This window comes from Gastrolobium bilobum, unplaced genomic scaffold, assembly GCF_033153095.1.
Source record: "Gastrolobium bilobum isolate Gb01-03AN ecotype WA unplaced genomic scaffold, APGP_CSIRO_Gbil_v1 utg8714, whole genome shotgun sequence".
Taxonomy (NCBI): domain Eukaryota; kingdom Viridiplantae; phylum Streptophyta; class Magnoliopsida; order Fabales; family Fabaceae; genus Gastrolobium; species Gastrolobium bilobum.
In genome coordinates, this window is record NW_026897018.1 from 41,110 (window position 1) to 54,463 (window position 13,354).

Here is a 13,354-nt window from a genome sequence, read left to right on the forward strand (position 1 = left end):
TAATAAAATTCATATAATAAAGAAACAATCAAAATTCATATAACATTCTTCATTTATTCTCTTAGTTGGGATTGCTTTGCTGAAGATAATTTTATCTTTTTTGATAGGAGAAATACTTTTTTTCTTATTATATATATATATATATATATATATATATATATATAAATAAATAAGAGGTTATACTTATAACCTTTTTTTACAACCTCTTACAATCATATATCATAACCGTTGATTTCCGCCAATCAACGGTTATGATTTTCGCAAATTAAACTCATTAATTAATTATTAATTCATAATAAATGACAACCGTTGATTGACGGAAAATTAACGGTTATGATATATGGTTGTAAGAGGTTGTAAAAAAAAAGATTGTAAGTATAACCTTCCTCTATATATATATATATAAATTATTGTTTCGTGTAATAGGAGAGACTTGTTTTACCTTGTAAAATACATTGATAAATCTGTCTTGTTGTTTTTTATTTTTTTAACACATGATGTGATCCATCATGTGTTGGGTCTTTGGTATAAGAGGGAGTGTCTCTTACAACACGAGATTAGACGCTCCCACATATATATATATATATATATATATATATCAATATTTGTTATTATTTATTTATTTTTCATTATACTGGTTTATAACACCCTAAATAATGTTTTAGGACACAATTATTTTACATCGGTGTAAATTACATTCTCAATTTTGGCCATTGATACTATTTATATCTAAGGATTTCGATTTACTAAATATGTGAATAATTGGATGTAAGCAAATCAATGATCAAAGGTAAGATTTTTTATTCTTATATTGTATAAGGATAATTTATCCCTTTTAAATATGAGCTTTATTATTCTCATATTAGGTGAAAGTCATACACAAGGAGAGAGGGTAAAGAAAAAATACATAGTCAATCCCACTTTTAATTTGTGTATGCATGAAAAATTTTCTCTCTCATATACCGTTGAGTCTATTTCTCTTTTAAATATATATTTTAGGGTTTAATATTTCTATTATTGCAGGTAAAATATTATTTAGGGTGTTATAGCCTTATTGGTTTCATATAGTTGATGTACTAATGAATGAACCCAACTAGTTTGTGATGTTGTTATATCTGTCTGTATATTTTACTTTTTAAGAATCTTTGTGGCACAGACATGAGGCATTCCAGATATGCGGTTTTAACAGTCACCGTATGAACACGCAAATTGATTGTCAATTGTCGATCGTCGTGGCGATCGCAAGCACTGACATCACTCCACACTAGTCTATCTACTCTGCATGAACAACCATTGCTACTTAAGAGTTCACTCTGTGTTTTTTGCTTTCTTCCTTGCAATAGGAAGGGCCTAAAACTCTTATCAAATGGACAAGGAAGTTGAGCTTTCATCCGGTGAAGGTGAAATGGCTGCCCAACACATTTCACAACCACGGAGGCGCAAGGGTGGTCTCATCACCATGCCTTTCATCATTGGTTTGTATACTTTGCGCACATCAAACACACAACTTGGATTTTTGTTAATCCTTTGGTTCAGTTTTGTTGATGGTTTGGTTTGGTTTGGTTTGGATGTTGATATGAAATGGCAGCTAATGAGGCACTTGCAAGGGTGGCAAGCATAGGCCTTTTGCCCAACATGATATTGTATTTGATGGGGAGTTACAGGCTTCATCTAGCAAAAGCAACCCAGATACTCCTTTTGTCATCTGCAACCAGCAATTTCACTCCTGTGGTTGGTGCTTTCATTGCAGATTCTTATCTGGGTCGATTCCTTGCTGTTGGGTTTGGTTCCATCATCAGTTTTCTGGTATTCATTTTCTTTTTCTGATTCTATTCTACTTTTTCTTATCTTTTGACTCGAATATGCTCGAGTCCAATTTTGGAGTTTGACTTGTCTTCTTACCCATTAATTGCTTTCATAAATAATGTGAGAGCAATGAATCCCAGTGAGGATGATGGCAGATCTTGTTTAATAACGATAGCATGTAACTTTCTGAGGAAAACTATCTTAAGTTATTATCACTATTATTATTTTTTGGGGGCCTGCGAGTTGGGATTTTCTGGAAGATAAGATAAATATGGTCTTTTTCGTTTTAATATGATTAACTACGATAGCAGAGTTCATCTGATGAAGTTATTATTCATGGATAAATAAGATTTGATCCGGTCAATTGGATTGCTAAACCCTATGATTCTGTTCAAGTCTCTTCGGACTATAATCCAATAATCCCTATCTACTATTCACAATTGGATGGTGGCATATTCCCTTATTCAGAGAAAGAAAGAATGATACAAGGGAAAAGTGCCGTCAAAGTTTCATGTGTTGTGAATATTAGATAGCTACAATATAAGTATAACGGAAGAAAAAAAATTTAATGTAAAGAAACTAATAACTGTCTCTGATTCTATTGCACATCAATTTTTAAAATACCATTATGGAATTTGACAATCTTCCGAAAACTCTTTGGTCATTGGAATGGTTAATGATGTAGTCTTCCCAATTGGTAAGAAGACATTCAAATTAGTGGATGTTCTGAAAATTATGCTTTAATCAGAAAAATAAGTAACCTTTTTTATTTTGTTTTCTTTGGTAACAGGGAATGACACTCTTGTGGTTAACAGCCATGATTCCACAGGCGCGGCCTCCCTCTTGTAGCCATGCAACAGAAACTTGTAAATCAGCAACAGGAGGGCAAATGGCAATGTTATACTCTGCCCTTGCTCTCATGTCCATTGGAAATGGTGGCCTTTCATGTTCCTTAGCATTTGGTGCAGACCAAGTATATAGAAAAGAGAACCCCAATAACCCGAGGGTCTTGGAAATATTCTTCAGCTGGTATTATGCTTCTTCAGCTATTTCCGTCATAATTGCCCTCACAGGAATTGTATATATCCAAGATCATCTTGGATGGAAATTGGGTTATGGAGTACCAGCAGCACTTATGCTTTTATCTACTGTCTTCTTCTTCCTTGCTTCTCATTTTTATGTAAAGAATAAAAAAAAAACCAGCTTGCTAACTGGATTTGTACAAGTAATTGTTGTGGCCTATAAGAACAGAAAACTTCCATTACCACCTAGGAACTCAGAAGAGCTTTACCATCACAAGAAGGACACGGATCTTGATGTTCCAACTGATAAACTAAGGTAGAATCAAATTACCATCCTTTTTAATCTTTTGAATTTTCTGTGAATGAAACACATAAACTTCAGCTGATGCTTTTTATTTTCTAGGTTTCTGAATAAAGCTTGCGTTATTAAAGATCCAGAACAAGATATAGCCTCTGATGGGTCAGCATCAAATAGGTGGAGTCTCTGCACAGTGGATCAAGTAGAGGAACTAAAAGCCATTATTAAAGTTATTCCCTTATGGTCTACGGGGATCATGATGTCACTTAACATTGGAGGCTCATTTGGATTACTGCAAGCTAAATCCCTGGACAGACATATCACCTCACACTTCCAAGTTCCACCTGGTTCTTTTAGTGTAATCATGGTACTTACAATATTTGTATGGATAGCTCTGTATGATCGTGTTATTCTTCCTCTAGCATCAAAGATCAGAGGCAAACAAGTTAGGATCAGTGCAAAGACAAGAATGGGAGTTGGGTTGCTTTTCTCTTTTCTCCACTTGGTAACTTCAGCATTGGTTGAGACTATAAGGCGTAGGAGAGCTATGAAGGAGGGATATCTGAATGATGCTCATGCAGTGTTGAATATGTCAGCGTTTTGGCTTGTCCCTCAGCTTTGTTTGGGTGGCATAGCTGAAGCATTCAATGCAATAGGCCAAAATGAGTTTTATTACACCGAGTTTCCCAAGACTATGTCCAGTGTTGCTTCTTCCCTTTCCGGATTGGGAATGGCTGCAGGAAACCTGGTATCTAGTTTTGTGTTCAGCACTATAGAACATGTTACATCAAGAGGGGGGAAAGAGGGGTGGGTTTTAGACAACATTAACAAGGCTCGTTATGACAAGTACTATTGGGTTATTGCTGGAGTTAGTGCTCTTAATATAGTGTATTATCTAATATGCAGTTGGGCTTATGGACCTACTGTTGATCAAGTATCCAAGGTAAGTGATGAAAATGGCTTGCATGAGGAAGAGTTAACCCAAATTGGGATGATTAATGGGGTTCAGGATGAAAAGTAAAAGGAAGGCTCCGTGGAGATATAGATGCTCAAAGTCCTAAAAGTTGTTTGTTTAGTTGATATGTTGAATTCTGATCAGATTTTTGATCAAGCAAAAAACCTTACTATGTAGTGATTCACACTCAAATTTGGATAGACATGTTTATTTTTCCATTTTTTGACAATTACTAGTCGCATCTATGTTTGTGTATAATAGCATGTTGTATATTAAAATTGTAATGCTATAAAATTAATGTTATAGTTAAAACCGCGATTTGAACGGTCTTGAGACTATTGCAAAGGATAAATTATCCAAAGCCAGGGGTAAAACAAAGATTTTCTGGGTCAAAGTTCCTATAGTCATTCTAATTGGGACATGTCTAAGTATAATCAATCTACTTGGCACTGATTTCTGTTTTGGGCTGTAGGAACTAATATTGAATGAATGAATAATTAATACAAAATCGAAGATTTTCCATTTTGAGCACGATAATACTTGCTATATATAAATATTATCCATAAAAATTCAATACTTGATTAATCAGATAAATGAGAAATAAGCAAATGAATAAGGAAATAATATGATTGATTAAGAAAATTTGAAAATTATCTGAGCAGATTTTAATTGTAAAAAATAAAGAAAAAAGTTTGGAAAGCAGAGAGTGAAATTAAAAATATTAAATATAAAAATTATAATAAAGGAAAAAAAAAGGAAAATATAATTTTTGATCAAAGAGTCGTGTATTTGATGAAGAAAGAAAATATGTGAAAAGATTGTCTCATGAGTGAAATTTATATAAAAAGATTAACTAGAAGTAAACTTTTGTAATCTGATTTTGGTCAGCAAAAACATTGACATTGAATTTAAGCTTTATTACACTTTTTAATTCTAATGAAGTATTTTTGACATTCTTTAAACTTAGAGTCTAATCCTTACTTAGTTGTCTTTCTGCATTTTACAAAAAGATACAATTGACCCCATGATATTACCATTCGAACAACATGGCTTTGGGTTTATTAGACCTTGATTGTGAATGACAAACAGTCCGTACAACTCACGTGATAGGTCAAGAGTCAAGGTTGTTTATCTTGCATTTTTTTCTTAATAAAAAAATAAAGTAACATGTGATAATTATTTGACACCATATGACCAAGAATTTTCTAAATAAAAAATAGTAATTAATTGATCATTTTAGAGACAAATGCATTAATTGTCACAAGAAATAATCATGCCCACCAATAAAAAAATATGTAAATGTCTTCTACGTGTCCATTGTCCAACTGCAACTCAATTGCTTTTGTCCACTGATCCGAAGGCTCGAACACCAGATTATGATTCATTTTTCTTCAAGTACTGAGGAAATTAATAGAATATCCAATAAATTTTCATGTTACGCAATGCTTAAAGTCTGACAAATGCATTTGATTGATTTGATACAGATGATCAAGTAAAGAAATAAGATTCGAACTTGAGTAGTGAGAGAAAAAAAAAACATTTTTCACATGTGTTTTAATATTTCTTATTATTGAATAAAATTTTATGTCAATCCCATTTAATGAGTGTGTAGTGATACTTAAATGAAATTCTACTCAATAACATTTATCATTATTTATGTCCATATTAAAATAGTTGTCATTGTAAAAAAGTTTAAAAAAAATGTTAATTATTACTTTCTTAATTTCATTTTTGGCTTTTAGTATCTCTAATGAGTAAAACGAGAGAAAGTATATTAATGAAATAAAAAGATAATTGAGTCAATTATAACTATATTTTTTAAAATTAAAAATATTTAATGTCATAAACACAATTATTTAGAATTAAAGGGAGGAATAGCAATGAAATGGCACATGATCCAACTATTTCTTAGTACGAACTTCAATATCTTTTTCAATCACAGATTAAAAAAAACAAAATCCTGAATGAAGCATAGTTCTAGCCAACTATTGGATGATATTACTTAATTGGCACAGCACTCGCATATACTCCAATCTAGCTACTTCGTCATACCAAGAAAAGAAAGCATCATAGCACTTGAGTCAGTGGTGTCTTTAATTACTATTCTAAATTATTTCCAAGTATTCGAGATGCTTCTTTAATTTTAGAGATTATTGGACAGAGTCCACTCTTGCTAATATATAATAACCCAATTGTAGTATCAGATGCAGGGAAAATAGGTCATTGTCCAAAAGATTAGGATAGGCATGTGCATGAAGATTTTGTAGTTCACTACTTCTTTCTCTGGTATTCCAGCTTCTTGGTTTTCCAGAGCATGGAGAAAGAAGAGGAGGCTGCTTCAGTTCATGAGGATATGACTCACCAACACATGATCAATCCACATGTTCAAAGGCGTAAAGGGGGCTTCGTTACCATGCCTTTCATTATAGGTACTTTGTGCTCAACAAACAAAAGAAAAACAAAAATATGTGTTTGGTTCCTTAAGGTCACCTTTTTTTTTTTTTTTTTTCTTATTACTTTTTACCATTACTTTGGTACAATTATATCAAAATTAAATTAACGGCTCTTATTCGATATTATTTGATAACTGTGGATTTGATCTTAATCCAATAATAAGAAAAATAATTATAAAAGATTATACGTATAATTTCATTGTACTAAAATTTTACATGTTATAATTTTTTTTCATGCATTTACTTTATGAGCATAAGCTTTCCTATACTAGCAATTTTTTTGTAGTTTGATTTGGGTGTTCAAAATGAAAATATATTGCAGCAAATGAGGCACTAGCTAAGCTGGCTAGCGTAGGGCTTTTTCCAAACATGATATTGTATTTGATAGGAGATTACAAGCTGGGAGTAGTGAAAGCAACCAAAATTATGTTCTTATGGTTTGCTGCTACCAATTTCACTCCTGTGATGGGTGCTTTCATCGCTGATTCTTATTTGGGTCGCTTCCTTGCCATTGGTTTGGGTTCAATTATCAGTTTCCTGGTACCATTCTTTGTCCTTTCTAACTACCTATGTTATCTTATTACTGATCATACCCTTTTTTACTCTTTGATTACTGTAAGCACATGTAATCATGTAAATCCATTCTGAACTAACCTTTATACCTTTGGATCTGTGTATGTAATCATGTAATTCGGATGCCCTGCAAGGGCGGGACACTTTAAATATTCTGAACTATATTTTGTACAAAAAAAAATAAAAATTAGTAATTAAATAAATGATAATATTTTATTAGCTAATGTTAATTTTGAAAACATTATTTTCTCTTTTGATTAAAAATTTATGTTTGTATGTTAATTTTATATGTTATATTATAACCATATCATATCTTGTAATGTTTAAAATTTTCTGTTTTTCTATGTCCGCGTGTGCATTAAGTGCTTGCTTGATGCCCAATCTCATTGGTTAGTGGAATAATTTGACATGTAGTTCAAAAGGTTGCCTAGTTGTTTTGGGTAACACCCGCCCGACCGGCTAGTTCGACCCAGAATTCGGTGAACTGGTCATCGGACCGGTTCGGATCAAGTATTCGATTGGTAATGCATCGTCCGATCAAAATTCGGACAAAATCGGTCAATTCCGATCAAAATCGGTGACCCGGTTGGGTCATGCATTTAAAAAAAAAATCAAAAAACCAAAATTGTTTCATATTGTCAAAAAAAATGCAGAACTCATTTTAAGAAATTTTTGTAATTTTATTTGCTAGTATACTCTTCTACAATGACCTCAAATTTCAGCTTCCAATACTGAAGTAATTTGCGGAATAATAAATTAAAAGAATGTGACATATGTTATTTTTAATGTAGTTGAATTTGAAAAATATGAGTTTAATGTCATTAAGAGGTATGATTATGGGGATTCTGAGTTGCAATTTAAAAATTACATAGTAATAACATGCATTTTTATTTATTTATGCTTCATGCTTTTTAGCTTATTTAATGAATCTTGTTTAATTCATTTTAGATATAAAGAGTATAATTGAATTTATATATTCATATTTATATATATTTTTATATATCTATATATATCTGAGTTAACCGGTCTGACCCATGACCCACCAACTTGACCAGTGATCCAGTATTCTAACCAACCGAATCGATGTCCAGGTCAGATTTTATAACACAAATATTTGGGTATGAGCATGAGATGATGATTGATGAGAATATGATCTACGAAACTTCCCTACTAGATATAAAGAAACAAGTATCAATAATGCTACATACTGTTTATTATTATATTGGAGCTTTTTCGTCGAGTGATTGTTAACGTAAACCTAGGAGTGTTTAAGTCTCAACTTTACCTAATTTCTCATGCACTTTTAAGTGTTAGTTTAAAAATTGATCAGATGTGTTTTGAATCAGATGTATGCCGGTTGATTTGTTTTACTTGATGTTATATAATATTTTTTAAATTAAAGATAAATGATAAATTTTTAACTTAAATTAATAACTTGTACATAATATGATATTATTTGTATATTTACATAATTTATTTAAAAATATATTTGGTAAAATATCTCTTAATTAAGTTTTTTAAATTTTCAATTTTATGACTTAACTATACACAGTAGGTAAATTTATACATTTTAGACTCGGGTCAATCTGGTTAAAAAGGACCAAATTTTCGAATCTGTGTCGTGATTAGGGAATTTAAACTTTTCTAAAGTGAAGAGTATATCTATAAAGCAAAATATAGAGTTGTAAGTTGTAACCGTTAATTAAATAATAAATTATGAAATTGTTAAAATTTATTTACTTGATTTTTTAATTTTAATAACTCCGCAATTTACCTTTTAAAATGCAGCCCTCATTTTGAAGGTACTAAATTCATGATCAAGACCAAATTCGAAAATTGGCAGAACAAAAATTCCAATCGAAATCGTAAACTCGGCCAAGAACACATTGTTGATATAACACAATAAAAATTAATAATCATGCATATTGAGTATAGTAAACTCAAGTGTGTACTTGTGGGGAGGGGTTTTGCACATTCCTAGAGAAGGCTTCAACCCCAAATTCCAAGAGTCGCTCATATATTTTTTCTTTTTAAGTAACACGAGTTCATAAAAAAAAAAATGTTCAATGATTTTCTGGGTCAATTCGTACCAGGCCTAGTCCCTAACTGGGGTGTGATACCTGGTCATAGAAGAAAAAATGTTAGTAGCTTTTAGGAAATAATATATTCAGATCAGATCATGAAGTAGGCCTTTTCAAAATTGAAGTCACACACTTCAAAAAAAAAAAAAAATGAGATTCAAATATTTCAAAATGGGAAGGTTATACTTATTATCATTTTTTCTTATTATCAATTTTGTTATTATTGGATCAAAATCAAATCAACGGTTCTCACTTGATATTATTTTGTAACCGTTGATTTGATTTTGATCCAACGATAAAAAGTAGTAAGAAAAGATGGTAGTAAGTATAACATATCCTTAGGAAATTTAGCCATTCTGATTTTGGAAGAATCAATTATTACAGGGAATGGCACTGATGTGGTTAACAGCCATGACCCCTCAGACAAGGCCTCCCCCTTGCAGCCACTCAACTGAAAACTGCCAATCTGCAACAACAGGCCAAATTGCTATCTTATTGTCTTGCTTTGCTCTCATATCCATTGGAGGCGGTGGCATCTCATGCTCCTTAGCATTTGGTGCAGATCAACTTAACAAAAAAACCAAGGCCAATAACGAGAGGATCTTGGAAAGCTTCATAAGCTGGTACATAGCTTCTCAAGCTATTGCTGTCGTTTTTTCCTTGACGGGAATAGTTTACATCCAAGATCATTTTGGATGGAAATTGGGTTTTGGTGTTCCAGTAGCCCTTATGTTCTTGTCCACTATCTTGTTCTTCCTCATTTCTCCACGTTATGTGAAGCAGAAACCACAAAGCAGCATTCTCACTGGCTTTGCACAAGTAATTGTTGTTGCCTATAAGAACAGAAAGCTTTCATTTCCACCTAAGGACATGGCTGGAATGTATCACCATAAGAAGGACTCAACCCTTGTTGCTCCAACTGATAAACTGAGGTCGAATGCAAACCTTTTCTCCTAATGATATTGAGTTTGATGAAATAATAATTAACTTCAGGTGATGCTTTGTGTTTTAGGTTTCTGAATAAAGCTTGCATCATCAAAGACAGAGAACAAGATACAGCCTCAAATACATGGAGTCTTTGCACAACAGAGCAAGTAGAAGAACTAAAGGCCATAATTAAAGTTATTCCCCTTTGGTCTACCAATATCATGGTGGCAGTCGGCACTAGCCAAAACTCATTTTGGTTGCTCCAAGCTAAATCCATGGACAGACATATAACTTCAAACTTTGAAATCCCAGCAGGCTCTTTTGGTGTCTTCATGATGCTGTCAGTATTTATAACTGCGAGTGTCTATGATCGTGTCATCCTTCCTTTAGCATCAAAAGTCAGAGGAAAGCCAGTTAGGATTAGCGCCAAAACTAGAATAGGAATTGGGTTGTTTTTCTCCTTCGTGGACTTCATAGCTTTAGCAGTTATTGAGAGTAAAAGGCGAAGGAAAGCAATTCAGGAGGGATATATTGATAATCCTCAAGCAGTGTTGGACATGTCTGCAATGTGGCTTATCCTACATAACATTGTGTGTGGTATAGCAGAAGCATTTAACGCAATAGGCCAATCAGAGTTCTATTACTCTGAGTTTCCAAGCAGCATGTCAAGCATTGCCGCGTCCCTATTCAGCCTAGGATCTGCTGTAGGAAACTTGGTAGCTTCATTTTTAGTCAGCATTGTGGATAACATTACTTCCAGAGGGGGTAAAGAGAGCTGGGTTTCAGATAATATTAACAAGGGTCACTATGACAAGTATTACTGGCTTCTTGCCATGATGGGTTTTGTTAATATACTGTACTATTTGGTTTGCAGTTGGGCTTATGGACCTAGTGCTGAAGCTGCCTCCAAGAAGGAGGAACTGTTAACTGAACCAGGTAATAGGGTTCATCATGAGCAAGGAGAGGCAATGCAAGGCTCCAATGTGGAACAAATGCTGAATCCCAGATAATTGTTCACTAAAATTAATCAGTCATGCTGGTCACACTGTTGATTAAAAACGTTTACTACCAAAATGGGAGCCAGACTCAATTTGGATAGTAGCTTTCTATTTTACTTTTTTCCCAGGTTCTGCTGTTGTAGCAGTTGCGTCCATGAATAATATTATTTGTGCACAGCAATTGCATCTTGCAATGTAAGTTTTAATTAAGAAGAGCAAAACTGAACTAGCATGTCATAATTTCTTGTCCATGGGGTGAAAACAAACTAACAAGAATGATTTTCTTCCGAGGATCCATTGTAAAGTATAGGAAGATATGGTTGGCATGTGCAAAAAGGGAGTGATGAAGTGAAAAGTTACTTCAAAGCATTGAGTTCAGGACTTAATGGTACGCCTTGTCAAGATGAAAATAAGGACAGCAACAACAACATAAGTAAAAACGGTAAATGACAATTAAACCAGTCTTGTTCAATAAATGAAAACAGAAAGGAAAAAAATTACATTGCTTAGCAGTTATATTTCATCCTTACCACATTGTCTTTCAAATAAAATGAAATGGATGAAGAGAAAATCAGAATGGGAGTGTCTATTTAAGAAACCAAACAAAACATACAAGCTTATGTTGATCCATGAACTCATATCTAATAGTATGATAACATTCTTGTAATCCTACACAAATGCATTTTATTGAAGAAATCAATGTCAAAGACTCTGAAAGACTCAAGCTCTAGAGCTTACTGGCCTTACTATAAGTCGAAATAATATTAGTTGCTGACATCCATTGCTTTCCCAATGCAATTATTTCTCCATTCTCTTTCTTTCTAACCTCCACTACCACAGAAGTTAACCTCTCCTTCTTTCCCACAACTTTTGCTTCTAATTCAACCTCTTCCTGTCATTAAAATGTAAAAACCCATGTTAATGGAAGAAAAATAAAAATTCTTTAAAAAGGGGATGAAAAAACAGTCATTAGACATTAGGGAAAAATTTACCAAACAAAAAAATTTCATTTTTATAAGCCTTTAATTGGCCACCAACTTTACCTGAATCTTAGCCGTTGAGTAGAATGATATACAGAAATCAACAGAAACACTAAACCTTGGAAAAAAGGAATAGATGGCCAAGCTGCCAATGATGTCAATTAAGGTTGCGATTGCTCCGACGTGCCAATTTCCATTTTCATCCTATTAAAACAAAGCCATGGCATAATTTTTATGAACCAAAAACGAAAAAAATACAAAAATAAAGAAAAGGGTTAAAAAAGGAGGAATTATAACAAGGGTTGAATAAGGCTTTTACAGATACGGTGTTGGGCACGATGAAACTACAATGGAGGAAACCTTTGCGGGCCTCGAGTAATCGGATACCCTTTGTCGTTATAGCCTCAAACTCTTGTTGAACAGTACCATCTGATAGATCACTTAGTCTTTTGATGCTATGTTGCAAACCGGGATCTTCCATCTTATTGTTCTTGTTCGTTTGAAACATGCCCAAGAAAATAGCGTGCCTCAAAGTCTTTACATGTTATGTTTTAAAGAACAAGTGAACAACTATCTATGATTCTATATCGTAGGACTTTTTGGGGCTAAGGACTTAACCATTTCCCGTCTTCAATTTTTTGGTGCTGAGATAACGGGGCCAATTTCACCAACCCCATAATCTCGGAGTTATGCATTCATGTTACATAAAATAAATAATATAAAAAAAGCGTAAATATTTTTTTTTATCGTCAGCAAATTTTACTATGCTCATTTTAGTCTCATCGTGGTCCTTAAAAAATTCAAAATAGACTTATTTAGTTAAAATCGTAGTTCCTCACAAATTTTAAAAAAATCTATATTAGTCCCTAAAAGGACTAAAATAAGTCCATTTTTTTATTTGCTAAGGACTAAAACAGACATCGTGAAATCTGCTGATGAAAAAAAAAAAATTTACTCCAAAAAAAACATCATCACCCATGAGATATTCCTTCGTTTAGTACGTGTCTATGACGATTTAGTCTCTGAGACACTGATTCAACTATAAATTAAATTACATAGGATTTCAATAAAAAAAATAAAAAAATTACATAGGATTCTTCTAATACTCCCAATATATCAGGATCTTGATGAATTAAATAATTAATTATAAATTACAGAATAAAAATTATTTTTGAAAAGAATTTAAAACCTTAATCTAAAATTGCAGATATTCGTGGTTTATAAAAATAATAATAATAATAATAATAATTATGATAGGTGC

The 13,354-nt window shown here is 32.8% G+C and overlaps 3 protein-coding genes across 3 annotated transcripts; 2 read left to right on the forward strand and 1 right to left on the reverse strand.

Moving 5' to 3' along the window:
• Positions 1 to 1,366: 1,366 nt before the first annotated feature.
• On the forward strand, positions 1,367 to 4,321 carry LOC133303454 (protein NRT1/ PTR FAMILY 1.2-like). The gene is made up of 4 exons (XM_061503364.1): positions 1,367 to 1,475; positions 1,589 to 1,806; positions 2,597 to 3,144; positions 3,232 to 4,321. The coding sequence occupies exons 1-4, from the start codon at positions 1,367 to 1,369 to the stop codon at positions 4,145 to 4,147; spliced, it is 1,791 nt and encodes a 596-aa protein (XP_061359348.1). The 3' UTR covers positions 4,148 to 4,321.
• Positions 4,322 to 6,395: 2,074 nt separating this feature from the next.
• On the forward strand, positions 6,396 to 11,456 carry LOC133303446 (protein NRT1/ PTR FAMILY 1.2-like). The gene is made up of 4 exons (XM_061503356.1): positions 6,396 to 6,510; positions 6,857 to 7,074; positions 9,573 to 10,120; positions 10,201 to 11,456. The coding sequence occupies exons 1-4, from the start codon at positions 6,396 to 6,398 to the stop codon at positions 11,123 to 11,125; spliced, it is 1,806 nt and encodes a 601-aa protein (XP_061359340.1). The 3' UTR covers positions 11,126 to 11,456.
• Positions 11,457 to 11,673: 217 nt separating this feature from the next.
• LOC133303448 (uncharacterized) lies at positions 11,674 to 12,703 on the reverse strand. Its single transcript, XM_061503357.1, has 3 exons — positions 12,413 to 12,703; positions 12,157 to 12,297; positions 11,674 to 12,005 (listed from the first exon to the last, which is right to left on the reverse strand). The coding sequence occupies exons 1-3, from the start codon at positions 12,599 to 12,601 to the stop codon at positions 11,841 to 11,843; spliced, it is 495 nt and encodes a 164-aa protein (XP_061359341.1). The 5' UTR covers positions 12,602 to 12,703; the 3' UTR covers positions 11,674 to 11,840.
• Positions 12,704 to 13,354: the final 651 nt, after the last annotated feature.

Excerpts from the sequence above, each read along its gene's own strand:
- LOC133303454 (XM_061503364.1), top strand. The coding sequence starts at position 1,367 with ATGGACAAGGAAGTTGAGCTTTCATCCGGTGAAGGTGAAATGGCTGCC. Across the intron at positions 1,476-1,588 it reads CACCATGCCTTTCATCATTG|CTAATGAGGCACTTGCAAGG; the intron begins GTTTGTATACTT and ends ATGAAATGGCAG. Across the intron at positions 3,145-3,231 it reads GTTCCAACTGATAAACTAAG|GTTTCTGAATAAAGCTTGCG; the intron begins GTAGAATCAAAT and ends TTTATTTTCTAG.
- LOC133303446 (XM_061503356.1), top strand. The coding sequence starts at position 6,396 with ATGGAGAAAGAAGAGGAGGCTGCTTCAGTTCATGAGGATATGACTCAC. Across the intron at positions 6,511-6,856 it reads TACCATGCCTTTCATTATAG|CAAATGAGGCACTAGCTAAG; the intron begins GTACTTTGTGCT and ends AATATATTGCAG. Across the intron at positions 7,075-9,572 it reads GTTCAATTATCAGTTTCCTG|GGAATGGCACTGATGTGGTT; the intron begins GTACCATTCTTT and ends CAATTATTACAG.
- LOC133303448 (XM_061503357.1), bottom strand. The coding sequence starts at position 12,601 with ATGTTTCAAACGAACAAGAACAATAAGATGGAAGATCCCGGTTTGCAA. Across the intron at positions 12,298-12,412 it reads TCGTGCCCAACACCGTATCT|GATGAAAATGGAAATTGGCA; the intron begins GTAAAAGCCTTA and ends TTGTTTTAATAG. Across the intron at positions 12,006-12,156 it reads ACTCAACGGCTAAGATTCAG|GAAGAGGTTGAATTAGAAGC; the intron begins GTAAAGTTGGTG and ends TTTTAATGACAG.